General features: G+C 39.7%; 1 protein-coding gene across 9 annotated transcripts in view; it reads right to left on the bottom strand.

The window, feature by feature from the left end:
- Nucleotides 1-1,153: 1,153 nt before the first annotated feature.
- Nucleotides 1,154-13,605, bottom strand: part of APLF (aprataxin and PNKP like factor) — a 51,112-nt gene continuing 38,660 nt past the window's right edge. For 4 of the 9 annotated variants that reach the window (XM_084823972.1, XM_084823928.1, XM_084823918.1 and 1 more), the window contains 4 exons: nt 10,563-10,688; nt 9,310-9,356; nt 7,629-7,670; nt 1,154-3,127 (listed from right to left, as the gene is read on the bottom strand). In XM_084823972.1, coding sequence (XP_084680098.1) covers nt 2,919-3,127; nt 7,629-7,670; nt 9,310-9,356; nt 10,563-10,688 — 424 coding nt within the window. In that variant the 3' untranslated portion in view covers nt 1,154-2,918. Of the gene's footprint in view, nt 3,128-7,141; nt 7,380-7,628; nt 7,671-9,309; nt 9,357-10,562; nt 10,689-13,605 lie in introns of those variants that run through there. The other 5 variants (XM_084823981.1, XM_084823953.1, XR_014786278.1 and 2 more) reach the window with 4 other exon arrangements.

Below are 13,605 nucleotides of genomic sequence, written 5' to 3'. Positions count from 1 at the left end.
ATTGTTCCCTATGGGGTAATCTGGCTAAGGGTTGACTAGATTTGAATCACTGACAACTAAGGCACAGTCTTTGAGACTGGGAACCAACAAAACTTGCAAAGTAGTGAGTTTCTCTGTATTGTCCCTGTCACTTAAGCAACCAGGCCTAGCTCTCCTTCTTTCTGCCTAGTTAATTGCTGCCTGTTCACCCTTACCTGCTCTCTGTTAATTTTCTAAGGGCGCAATCCTATCAAGATAGGCGGCCGCCTCCTAACTCAGAGGCAACCACCTATCCTAAGCAAGGCAGGAGAGGCACGGGGGGGGGATCATTCCCTTTGCGCCACCCTTACCCTGCTATTTTCCACTAGACAGCTGTTTTCAGCTGTCTATCTGTGGGGGGCCAACTGGGAGAGGAGGCTGCGTGTATGACACATATAATGTGTCGTACACGCAGCTCTGCTCTCCCTGCCCCGGAACGCCCCCAGCCCTGCCCCTTTTCAGTCACTCTGTGCTCCTCTTCTGAGCGCAGAGGATGGGGATTCTCCACGCTGCCTCTAAGGCAGTGTGGATGTGGGGGGAGGTTGGTTTTCCGGGAACCGACCTCGGAGCACAGGCTCCGAGGTCGGTTCCTGGAAAAGAGCATATCCTATGGCCCTCTAGACAGTGTCTAGTGGCCATAGGATTGCTCCTTAATTCTTATCTAGAATGCCTCATGGAGAGGCAAAGTAGAAATCCTATCCTTCCTTCTTTGGCTCAACCTTCATTAACACATTTAATATTAAGCTTTTAGTATACATGTAACATTTTTCTGGAGTTATATATTTATAATTTTAAATACATTTAATATTGCTTTAAATTATTAGAATGTCTGGACTGACTTGTGCTATGCCTAAATCCAGCTACTGGATGGGATAAAGGGTAACTAGAAAAAAATGACTTCATATGGTGGCAGTGGAAAGGGAATAAAGAATAATTGGTAAGGAGGAAAGAGCCTCCAATGAGGAAAAAATACTTGACCTCAACAAGGTGTTTTCCCACATATCAGTTACCGGTGGTGGAGATCCACAAGTTGGTGTCTATAGCAGTGGGATAACTCACATCATCATGGTTGTTTCCTCAGAACTTGGTGGCAAGAGCAGTGGAATACCCTAGAGAAGGGTATGTGTGGAGACTCTTTGCCCAATCTTGATGGGTTTATGGGGTTTTTTTTTTTAAAGGCAGGCTAGAGAATCTTTCTTCTTTCTGCTCAAAACACAATGACCTGATTTGCACGATCAAAACTTACTTAAGTCGCAGCGGCTTGTTTTAATCTCCAGCACGTGCCAGGCACCATTTCCCTAATTCCCCACCTTGATGTGGCTTCTCATGTTGTCCAAACTAACCCTACAACTGGCCAATTGTTTATTTGAGGCTTGTTTCTCCATCAAACAAGCCATGCCACCTGGGTTTGGAAAACACAACAAGCCGGGCCAGGGTGGGTAATTAGGGAAATGGTGCCCAGCCCTGGATCTTTAAGCTGAGAGAGGCAGCTGGGACTACTCTGTATTGCTCTTGAGTTTGCGGGATGAAATGGGAGCATGGCAGTGGTCTCCCTTGGACTGGAAAGAACAACACAGAACTATCCCAGTTGCTTAACCCAGTGTTAAAGGCTTTGAAAAGGGAGATGGATAGCCCTACAGCACTCTTTCTTCATGTTGTAAAAAGCCATGAAAGACTGACCCTCTCGGTCTTAGGAGGACAGAATCATAGCTTTGTAAGACTTGCAGCACAGTTTTGGAATCTTAAAAAAAATGTGTTACAGTAGTTGGATGGTGATCAGGTGCTACCACTCAGCTGTTTGCCAGAGGGCATCTTCCCTTTGCCACTGGTGAGCAGCAAACTGAATCCTTCCCTTAAAAAGCAGATTTCCATGATCAATATATCTGTACATAACATATTAAAATGCAAATGAGACATTTTATAAACAAACCAATGTAAAGTCAAGTTATTTGAGATTTATGTTTCAGCATGAGCCAACAGCATGTCCTGGTATATGGTGACTTTCAGAAGAACTAAAATACTAGAAAGAGATTTGAGACATAATTGCCTTTAAGCATAAGTTTATAAACTGTTTCCTCTAATACAACGAATCCTATTTTAGTGTTAGATGGGAAATTCCAAGTAATGAAAGACAGTAATTGTTTACCAGCCTGACAATATAAATAAATGAACCAAAATCCAAATTGGTTTAACTGTCGATCTAGAATTGTTATGATCTACCCATCTATGCAATGCAATGTTCCCTTCATTTAACATGAAGCCTATTATAAACTTTAGTAATGCAAATAAAAACTTCCCAGTTTAAGCCCCAAAGCTTATCTGGCACAGCACATCTTACATAAAATCAGTAGTGCTGTATATTGGGCTGTAGCACTCAAGCTCTTCCCTCTGACATTATCAGCTGTGGAGGAATTGTGTTTTTAAGGAGATTTACGTACATAATCTGATTTCACGAGGTAAAGGCTCAGCTAAATCACTATTCAAGAAGGGAAATTACCACTCAATGATACATACATTGGTCAGAATCCAGCCAGATGTAAGTACTATTCACCCCACTCACTTCAGTGGGGGAGAGTTAAGCATTTGAACTCTCCCCCATTAAACTGAACCAAACTTCCAAGTGCCTGGCTCTGGCTGGATGGTGACCAATGTATTTTTCTTCATTTAGTCTCAAGTATGGATATAAATTTATCTCAAACAAGTATTACAACTATATTCCAGATTGTGTTTCCCCATTTTAAAAACAAGGTGCACTTTTAGGTACAGTTAAATGGCATTTATAATCACTTTAAGGGTAGAGTGAAAAACTTAGTTTCAGGGAGTTTCATGGATTTCAGTAGAATTTATATTTTTAACTTTCATTAATTAAGTCCAAAGCATGCATATTGCTTTGGACATAATTACTTCTTGGTTCTAACAAAATGCTGTGCTTCTTTCAGAAGTGTGTCAACATCTTCATTATCCTTGTCTTGAAAATCTGGCTCCCAGTCAGAATCCTCATCAGTAGGGTCACACTCTTCCTCCTCTTCATCATCTATGAAGCTGTCATTTAGGTTGTATTCATTGGGCTCACCATCATTATCACTATCCTCTAAAAAACCACTTCTTCCTGTAGAGTTAAAAAAATTAAAAACCTTTTTTGGAAACAAGATAAAGTTATGCTATTTCCGGATTACATCAAAGAAATCGTTGATAAAAGAAGGCAATTTACCAAGGTAAAAAATATGGCAAAACAAATAAACTTACAGTATCACTTAAAATATCCTGCTACATTTTGCCTTTTTTCTGAAGGTCAGATGGAGAAGTTTCTAAATCTTGAAATGGAGGAGGCGTGGCTAAATGGAAAATCGCATGAGATTTCTGTTCCAGCACCATGAACTGGAATCTACAAACATGTTTTGCTAGCTGGCTATGTTTAGTCTAGAAGATACAGGCTAGGCCAGAGATGTGGTTTTTTTCCTCTCGTATTTTTTCTCTCTTCTTTAAATCCTTTCTTTTTAAAATGGATATGATATACTGTACAATGTATACACTCATTTATATATCTAGTACAAAATATATTAGTGACTGTTGTGAGGTTGATTTTAAGCTTTATTATTATATAACATTATAAAATTTATTAGTGACTTGTTATTATTGTTATGTATCCTTTTAAATCTCCTTTTAAAATTATTATTACCATTATTACTGGTTAGTAAGATTTTTGGCTGGTTAAATTGTTAAGCTTTATTACTATATGTTAGCTGAAGGGCAACATATGGTTACTGGAAATGAATTGTAGGCCGGCTTCCTTGCTATAAGACTGATGATATGATATTGAAATGTTAGGTTGATTATTTATGCTGTACTGAATTGTAGTATTGCCAATGTTATAGGTATAATTTTTAAGCAGAATGGGATTTGAAGTTTCTGTGTAATGGAGTTTAAATTTAATTTCTTTAAATAATTTTTTATATTTTTTCATGTTTTTTTCCCCCTTCCTTCTCTTCCTTCTGTTTTCTCTTTCTTTTCCGTTATTGCTGTGTCCTCTTAAGAATACTGTATTGTTGGGAAATTGTAGTTATTGATTAGGTTGTTGGTATTGTTTATTTCATTTATAAAATTAAAAAATAGAATAAAAAGTTTTTTTAAAAAAATTAAGAATGTGAATGTCAGTTAACAATGCAAAATTATAGTGGTACAGGACCATTATATGAATTAAATCGTATCATTTAATATTTGATCTTCCATATATAAGTCACTTTACAGTAACCTTGGCTTTGCTATAGCAGTAGATAAATATGGACTGAATAATTGGGACAAAATTAAGAGTTAATATCAGTGATGGCTTGAAAATTTGTAAACTGAGGCTCATAATAGTAAACTCAGGAGTCTTGCCCAGTCAAGGTATTTATAAGCTAAGCCCACAATTCCACTGAGGTCTAAGCCCATCTTGTAATAGATCCCAACTCCAATACTCCAGCTTCCAGCAAATATTCCCTACTATTACCATGAACCACCATGGGTTCAAACGCCGACTTGTTTGTCCCCCAACAACACCGAGTTCCAGGTTCTAAAACCATAAACACTTCATCCCTGCGTTGTTCATCACAGTGGGATCAGGTGGGCACATGGGAACCTGCACACATGCTTGCTCCTGCTCTTTTCAAGAGCATTCAGTTTGTTAATTGTGGATTGTTATGATGTGTGAACCAGTTCATTATCTTGTGGGCATGAGAAAGGATTCAGGTGCCCTGGGGTCTGACTGTTACTATTTTTCATTGAGCAATTCCACTGAGGGGACTGGGACCATACAAATTCAAGGTTACAGGTGGCAGACTCACCATCCTATAGAACAGGGATGGGGAACCTCTTTCAGCCTGAGGGCCAAATTCCATTTCAGAGAAGCCACATGCCAGTTTCAGAAGAAGCCGAAAGGGGGTGGGGCCATTTTTTTTTAAATGCCACACTCTTTTAGCTTAAAGCTCTTCCTGCCAGTAACTAAGCCTTAGGAGAGGCATTTCAACCCTTTAGAGTGGATGAAAAGCTGCACAAAAGTTGAGAAACCACCAAATGATTAGTGGTTGGAGAAAAGGAGGCATGGCTATCTGGGGAACCCTGGAGGGCCAGATTGGGATCCCATAAGGGCTGGATTTGTCCCCCGGTTCTGAGGTGCTCCATCCCTGCTATATTGTAACAGAAAACTTTGATTTAGATGAGTGACACCATGATACTAAGCATATGTACTGCTTTAGGTCAGTCAAACCTGTATCAATGGAACATATCCAAGTAATTGGGCTTTCAATCTTAGCATTAGATCAGCCCCCTTTTCATTTATAGGTATTTGCTAAGGAAAAGGAACTACTATAGTTAAACATCATTCTACTTCCCTAGGATGCTAATATGACCTTGGGCTTTTTCATAGAAGACACTGTCATGCCAATTATCCTGAAATGAGAATCCTCTTTGTAGTGTTTCTAAGAATAGGTTTTCCCATTTGCTATAATGAAAAACTACTGTAGCAGTACTGCAGAGAGTCTTTAGCCAGGTCAGATAGTCCTTCCAGGCATACTGAGGATGGAGAACCCAAAAGTGATATCATAGTAACAAGAATTGTGAAGCATCACTGCTCTTTGTTTCCTCTGGTCCTCAGAAAAGGTCTCAAAAGCTGGCAGATCACTATACACACACTAAGCAATTGGCAATATATCCTATAATAATTAAGATAATGGCTTTAAGGACAAATGAGCCAAGGTTTTTCTTTCTGGTTATACTTTTTACACATATATTCCATTAAAAGAAATTGTGAGCTCTATTTTGTACCTTGCGGCTGTGCCAAATAGCATGTAATAAAGGTTAATAAAACCCTATGCAGCTGCAAGATAAAGAACACACAGACTAGCAGGACTGTGTGAAATGGAACTCATCAATCTTAACCTTCAACAAGCTTTGAATTGGGAGCAGCCAAAGGAACTACAGGTGTAGTCACATTGTCACTATTTTGTCCCCACAATCCCATTTTGTGTCTCATTCACCATCTTATCTGTAACGGCCTAGTTGGCATGAGCTGGCAATCAAGAATAGAGTGGAATAGCAAAACCAGTCAACACCCTCTACTGATACATGGAAAACTGAAAATCCTAATTGCTCTGGGCTATGGAACTCTGGGATGTGCAAAAGTCAAAGTCCTCCTCATCCTAAAGCCACTTATTAACTGACAATACCAAGAGCTGTTCTACGTCTTTAACAATTCAAGTTTTAATAATGATTTACACCAATTTATCTGGGACAATTAGGTTGACAAGTCTGACACATCCTAGTTCCCCACCCCCTTGGATCCACTGGTGACTGGTACTCTTAAGATACAGTAAGTAAGGGGGGAAGACCTGTATTGTCAGTTCTGCGTTGAAGTGACCCAGCTGCTGCAAGAGCCCAAATACCTATTTCTGACAAGTATTTCACCCCTACAACGTATTTTAAAATGCTATGATATGTAGGTTATGAGGGAAACTTTCATTTTGTGCCATACATAATTTAGGGGTATACATGGAATACGCAGTTGAAAGCCTCAATATTTATGCTTGCCCACTTACTATTGTTGCATTGATTATGGACAGCAAAAAAAAAAAAATTATGGACCAACTGCAGTAAATATCAAGCTTATGATACCATCTAATAAGTCAGAACACTCAACTAGACTTGTTACTTCAATTTGTTCTGCATACCAGATTAGAATATTAAGGTTCTATGTAATTATGAGCTCCTAGGGCTAGTTTATAAGGTCACCCAGCTTGTAAATCCTGTGTTTGGCAGTGGAGTAGGTATACATAGGTATACATGATGTGACATGTCTACGCATGGGCCTGATCCATGCAATCTTGTACACACACACACACACACTTTTGGGGGGTGGGGATAAAGATTGTACATCCTTATGTCTATAAACTGCCCTCTGATTAACTTATCCAAATTTTATGAGAACCACTGCACATTAGCTGTATGACACTCCACAAAAGAATACCAAAGATACCAGCATGGGTATCTAGCAATCAAAATACATGATTCCTCAAAAAAGCTTTGTTAAGCCAAACTTCTTCTAAGACTGAATTCTTGAATGTTATGACTAAAGATCAAATTATGGTTTTTGCAGATATATGTACCAAGAGACAGCAGTTTTTAAAAAAGAGCTCTAATCATCCAAAACATTATACATTTTCAAAATTAACCAGAGACATCCCAGGACATGATCTGAGGGCATATAATGCAGCCATAATGCAGCCACCTTGCTGAAGCTAAGTATGTCTGGCTCTGTTCAGTGCTTGGATGGGAGACCACCTGGGAACCCCCATGGACACCACCTTCAATGATGGAAAAAAGGTGACCTATAAATGTAACCAAATAAACAAAAAAGGACAATTTATTTTCATATAGAATGTTGTTCACCAGAGTAAATCTATTTTATTTCCAATGGGAACATTTCAGGTAGAGGCTTAATTCAATCCATTTGATAGTAGCAGAGAAAGGTTTAGCCTTTTACAGAGCAACTTCACCTTGTTTACAGTAAGCATATTATAAAGAAACTACTAAGAGTAATTCCATTTACTCCATTTGTAAATGCACAGTATTCTAACCTTTTTTAATAACCTTTGGTCTCAGCTGCCTTCGCTCAGATTCTAAAGAAATAAATAAAAATATATACCATTATCAAGGCAACAATAAATAGAAATGTGAAATGCTATTAAAATTGGAAGAGGAAGGTTCCACCAACTCCTTCCACCAATTGTAGTCTCCTGCACCATGTCCCACACCATCCCTAAGGGTCCCCCAAGCCCCGGGAGCACATTTTCAGGTGGTGAAGAAAACTGCAAAGGGAAGGGGGAGGCAGGAAAGCCTCATTCTGTGAACAAACCTACATCTGCTTTTGTTCACTGAACCACCACAGAAATTCTGTGCACACATCTCCTCATGCTCTCAATTCTCTTCCCCCAGCAAGATACTTAAAGGCAACGTATGGGATCCAAACCAACAGTCAAACATATACAAGGTGCTTGCAATAGCCCCATGGAATTTGTGACTTTTTTATTCGAACAGCAGGCAGCATCCACTCGTGCTGTATCACCAGCTAATTTTGACATTCCCCTCCATTTCAAAAGCAGTTCACCATGAAGTCTAGGGGAAGGAGAAGGACTTCTCTTTGAAATAAGGCCAGTTGAGTAGTGTTCCCCTATACGTGTGTTTAGGTTGCAGCCTTAGGCTTGTTTTATTCAAAGTAAATGTGCATAGGATCATGCTGCAAGACAGTCAACGATCTGAATAAACATGCCTAGAATTGTGCTGCAAATCTACTTTGGACTCGCAAGTAGTCCAAAGTGGTTGCAGGGGGAATAGGGGATTGGTAAACATCCCCTTCCTCCAGCAGGAACCTCCACTGGATCTCAGTTCCTTCCATAAACAGAAGGAGCCCTTTTGTTCGTGGAAGGGGCAGCCTGGATCTAACCCGCTATTTTTACACTATTGGAGCATTTGGTTTTGCTGGCTAATTTAGTTTTTACCTTGAAAATATGAGTAATAAATTCCACCTGCAGCGGTTAGGTGGAAAATCTTTCTTTTCATGAGTGCACTGATAAGAATACATGCAACTACAATAAAAAGCATTCAGCACTCCAGAAACCATACCTACTTCTATCCTACAGAAAAAGAGCTACAAGCCTACAGAAAAAGAGCGTAAGCTACATAAGGCAGAAACACTCTGAAAGCACTACGTGGGCCTTCTTTTTGGCCCTCCCCACTCTGACACCCCTATCGAATCATCTTAGGGCGTAATCCTATGGGGATAGTCGTCCGCCTCCGAACTCGGAGGCGACCGAATATCCAATGTGGGGAGGGCGGAGTGTGGAGGGGATCTTCTCCTCTGTGCTCTGGCTGCCCTGCATTTGCGGCTAAACGGCCAATTTTGGCTGTCTAGTCAGGGCGCTTTGGAATGGGGAGGGAGGCTGGACAGCACATAGGAAGCGTCGTAATGGCACTTCTGCCGTTCCCTCCCCTTCCCACCCCCAGGAATGCCCCCTTTTTGGCCGCTCCACACTGCTATGAGCACAGAGCTGGGGGCGAATGGCATCACCTATGAGGCGGCAGGGGAGGGAGCGGGAAGTCAGTTTTCTGGGAACCGACCTCGGAGAACTGGCTCCAAGCTTGATTCCCAGAAAATAACACATCCTATGGCCATCTAGCCGCTGTCTAGCAGCCATAGGATTGCGCCCTTAGCAGATGTAGGGTTCTGTATTTCATGTGAGTTGCAACAAAATATTTTACCTGGGTGTGCTGTGTGTTTGTATTCCAGCTTGTGCTGTGGATTTTTCCTGCAAAAAAAAAGGGGAGAGGGAGATGATACCTGAACTTCCCATTCTTCATAACTTGCTGCAAGGGATTAAATTTAAGTGGGGAGGGAAATCAAGCATTTTGCATCCCGTAACTTCAAAATGCTTAACTGAGCCTTTCAATGAAACAAAAAGCAGGCAAAAAATACTTTTAATCTTTGTTTAAAAGGGAAGACAAATACAACAGGCTTAATCAAACTGGAAGTATGTTTTGTCATTTTCAGAGAAGATTTCAGTTTGAGCCATCAGTAGATTTGCTTTCTCTCCTTTCATATATTTAAATTGTCCAGTAAAGTGCATATCATCTATCACAAATGGAAAGAAACATGAAGAGGGTAAACTGGACAATATCAGTATTGATTGTTTTTATAAAACAGAAAATTGGAATAGTGAACATTTTTAAGACTATCTGAATGTGAGTTTAAAAGGCACTGGGTTTTGCTGATTTTTTAAACTATGGTATTATGTAACTAGTATTTGCAATATAGTCTTCCTTGGGAGTCGCTTACCTGTAACATATGGTTCTTCAAGAATGGTCTACTCAGTCTCATTTATGGGGGCACTCTTCTGAAAATCTATGCCCTTAAGACCTCAACAGAGGAGGAAACATCCTCTTCTGGGGGTTTTGGCCAACTCAGGGAGTGGTGTCCCAATTGTAGAAGGAGACCACTGTCCTATAGTCATTGCTTGTAGAACAGTGGACTTCAGTTGACTGGTTGGGATCCTTCATTTTAACTTGAAGTGTGTCGCACCATGGCACCACCCACTCTTCGTTCGTTTTGAAAGAAAAGAACAAGAGATAGGGGGGACCAGCTGCCAGTAGAGAGGGGGCTCCTGTACTTCATGAAGGAGGAAATTCAACAGGTGCAGCTTCTCACCCATACAAAACAAGCTGCATTGCTAAAATTATCCCATTCTATAGAACCATTAAAACGTGGGTCCCATGTTGCAAGTTGGAGCTGGATCTGAAAATGTTGGACTACTGGTCAACGGTATGTAATGTGCAAGTCTCACCTTACGTACTAGTATGTTACCGCAAAAGATTTATTTAGACAACTGAATCTTGATACCACTGGTAAGCTTATTTTAGATCATCTGCTTCCTCCTAATATCACTTTATATTAGAAATAAGCCTATCCCCTCTAGAAATAGTAAAAGAAACCATCTGTATTAGGCAAGATTTCTTACCTGTAACAATCAGTTCCATAAGGACATTCAGGTCTGTTATCAGTGTCAGTTTGAGTTACAGCTTCTGTGTCATGATAATCGCTATCACCAGGGTGACTGAACTCCTGAAAATGTATAGGATTCTTCCTGTAAAATTGAGAAATACACCATAAGCTATACCAACAAGATGCAGTTCATATAAGTGTAGGGCTGGGGGAAATGCAATGCAACAAACTAAACCAAGCACGCATGTTCACACTGGATATCACCCATATAGTGTATTCACAATTAACCATAAGCTACATAGCTTTTGAAAATGACATTTAAAGCTGTTGCACCTAAGAATGTAAGAGCAGTCCTGATCAGATTGAGGACCTACCATCCTGCTTTCAACAGCAGCAAGGCAGATGACTTGGGAAAACCTACAAGCAGGGCATGAAGGTAACAACCCTCTCCCATAGGGCTAGCATTTGGAACTCAGAGGAATACTACCTCTGAACATGGCGGTTTTATTAACGTACCATAATTAACAGCCACTGATAGACCTTTCTACCAGTAAAGCCATCTAAGCTAGCAGCCATGACCACATCCTGATGCAGTGAATTCTGTTAACTACGCATTGTGTGAAAAAAAATACTTAATTTAATCTGTTCTAAGCCTATTGCCTACCAGTTACACTGGGTGGTCCAAAGCTATAGTATTATCAGAGGAAGAAAGCTCTCTCTATAGCCACTCTCTTCATACCACTCAGAATTTCATACATCACTACCACGTCCCCAACCCTTATGCATCTCCCCCCCCCCCCCAAAATAAAAAATCCCAAATCCTTTAGCCCTTCCTCCTGGGGAAGATGTTCTAACCCCCTGATAATTTCAGTCATTCTTTTTAGGTACCTTTCTAGCATTATAGCCTTTTGGAGATGGGGAGAACAGACCTTTACACAGTATTTCAAATGCACATGTACCCATGGTTCATATAAAAGAATTATGATACTGACAGCTTTATTATATAGGAATAACAATTCCTATTATTTCATAACACTGGCTAGCACCAAAGAATCGTGAAATTAATTCCATGAGCCCGATGGATTTTTAGGCATATTTTTTAACTGAACAATAGCCCTTTCTGCTGCAGCCTTCTTTCTGAAACAGAGGGGCATCTCAAAGTCATGGCAATCAGCTATTCAAAATCAACAATTTCACTGGGCCCTTCACATGATCCTAAGCAGCTCCTAACACTGATCTGGCCACTTTCACTGCCCCGGCACACCAAGCTGACTTTTTCTTTTTCTCTTTTGTTTTTCTTTCAGTGGACGGTCCACCATAACCACAGGATCTCTTTGTTGAGTATTCACAGCCCATTCTGACCCCATCAGTACAGATATGAAGTCACGATTTGTTGCCTCAGTATGCATCACTTTGCACTTGGATCCCAAAATTCATAATAGTGTCATACCTTTATTACACTAATATGGATTTTGGATTTTTTCTTATGGCCAACACACTTATCTTTGTTTCGTTTGTTTGTACTTAGATTGATTTTCATTTGCTATTTTGTTGCTTGTGGGTTCCTGGTAAACAGCTGATTGGCCACTGGGTGAACAGAATGCTGGACTAGATGGACCCTTGGTCTGATCCAGCATGGCTCTTCTTATGTTCTTATCTGGAAAAGAAGCTAGCCCAGTCTTCCTCAACCTGATGACCTACAGATGTGTTGGACACAACTACTATCATTCCCAGCTAGCATGGCCAAGCTAGCATGCCAGTTTAACTGGTGTTAAAACTGGCTACTTTTTAATCCTCTGGTAAGAACTCTGGTTTTAATGATAAGGTACATATTTTGTTAAAAGTTCACTCAGTAAATCAATAGGATACACTTTTGATTTTCAGAAATATTGCTAGCTCTAATATATTTATCTGGTGCCACACAAAGTTACCTCCTAAACAAAAGATTACAGACTTACTGGGAAACAGAAAAATCTTAACATTCAGCAGTTCCCATGACATACTGACATAAACACATAACACTGTGTTTTTATGTCAGTCATAAACACTGACATAAAAGCTGCATACTACACAATTCTCCTAGCATTTAATCTTGCTCAAGAATGTATAGTTACTTCCCAAATGTCCATTTTCTAATTGCTTCAATGTTCTTTTAATATGCAAAAAGCTACACAATTACTACCCTGGTCTTAAATTGTGCTCTTTCATTTTCTTCTCATTACAGCTTATTCTAAAGAAAAACAAACTTGCAGCTTTTACATGAGAACAGTGCTTTTACAAAACTATCATGTTCGTAAGCAAAGGCTGTTTAAAATGCAACCATGTGTGACGAAATATTCTTAGTCTCACAAAATAAGTTTTGACAATGTTACTGTCATAAAGAGACAAACAGCATTGACAGTGAAACCAAAATAAACCCCACATGCAAGTAAATATAGTTTGTATTAATTGCTAGCGCAACTACAGATATATACCAAAAAGTTGGTATATAACACCTATGGCAGTTGGGTTTTTCTACAGCACTAAAATAATCAAAACCAGCCCCAATATTACAACAATATATATTAGGAAATGAATTAAATTGGCTACAATACTTATGGTTCACTGATGCAATCCTACTTCCCCTATAGTACTATCAATATATATAGACCACTCCTTACCATGTTGTCACCACATTTACAAATGAGGTTCATTCCATTTACAAAACCTGAAGAGCACGGCTATTATATTTCAATAATTCTTCAGCGTGCCATTCCAATGATCTGATGATGTGGGTTACAGACCACAAAAGCTTATGCCAGAACAAATTTGTTAGTTTTTAAGGTGTCACAAGACTCTTTGTTGTTTTTGCTGCAATAGACTAACATTGCTACCCTCTGAAAACCATTCCTTCTTGCCTCCAATCCAGTGTTCTCTTTTAGCACTAGAGTTTATACCACACTGAACAGATTACCTTTCACCACTCTGTACAGAATGTTAAGAGAAACAATAATACACCTGTTGTTACAGAATCCCTGAACATTTGTTTGTTCAAAACAAATTCCCAACATTGGGTTGGA

This window comes from Heloderma suspectum, chromosome 1 (assembly GCF_057233095.1).
Source record: "Heloderma suspectum isolate Gila_16-S chromosome 1, 16-S_ref, whole genome shotgun sequence".
In the NCBI taxonomy this organism is placed as follows: Eukaryota; Metazoa; Chordata; class Lepidosauria; order Squamata; family Helodermatidae; genus Heloderma; species Heloderma suspectum.
Note: the sequence above shows the minus strand (reverse complement) of the source record. Positions and strands in the feature narration are given on the sequence as shown.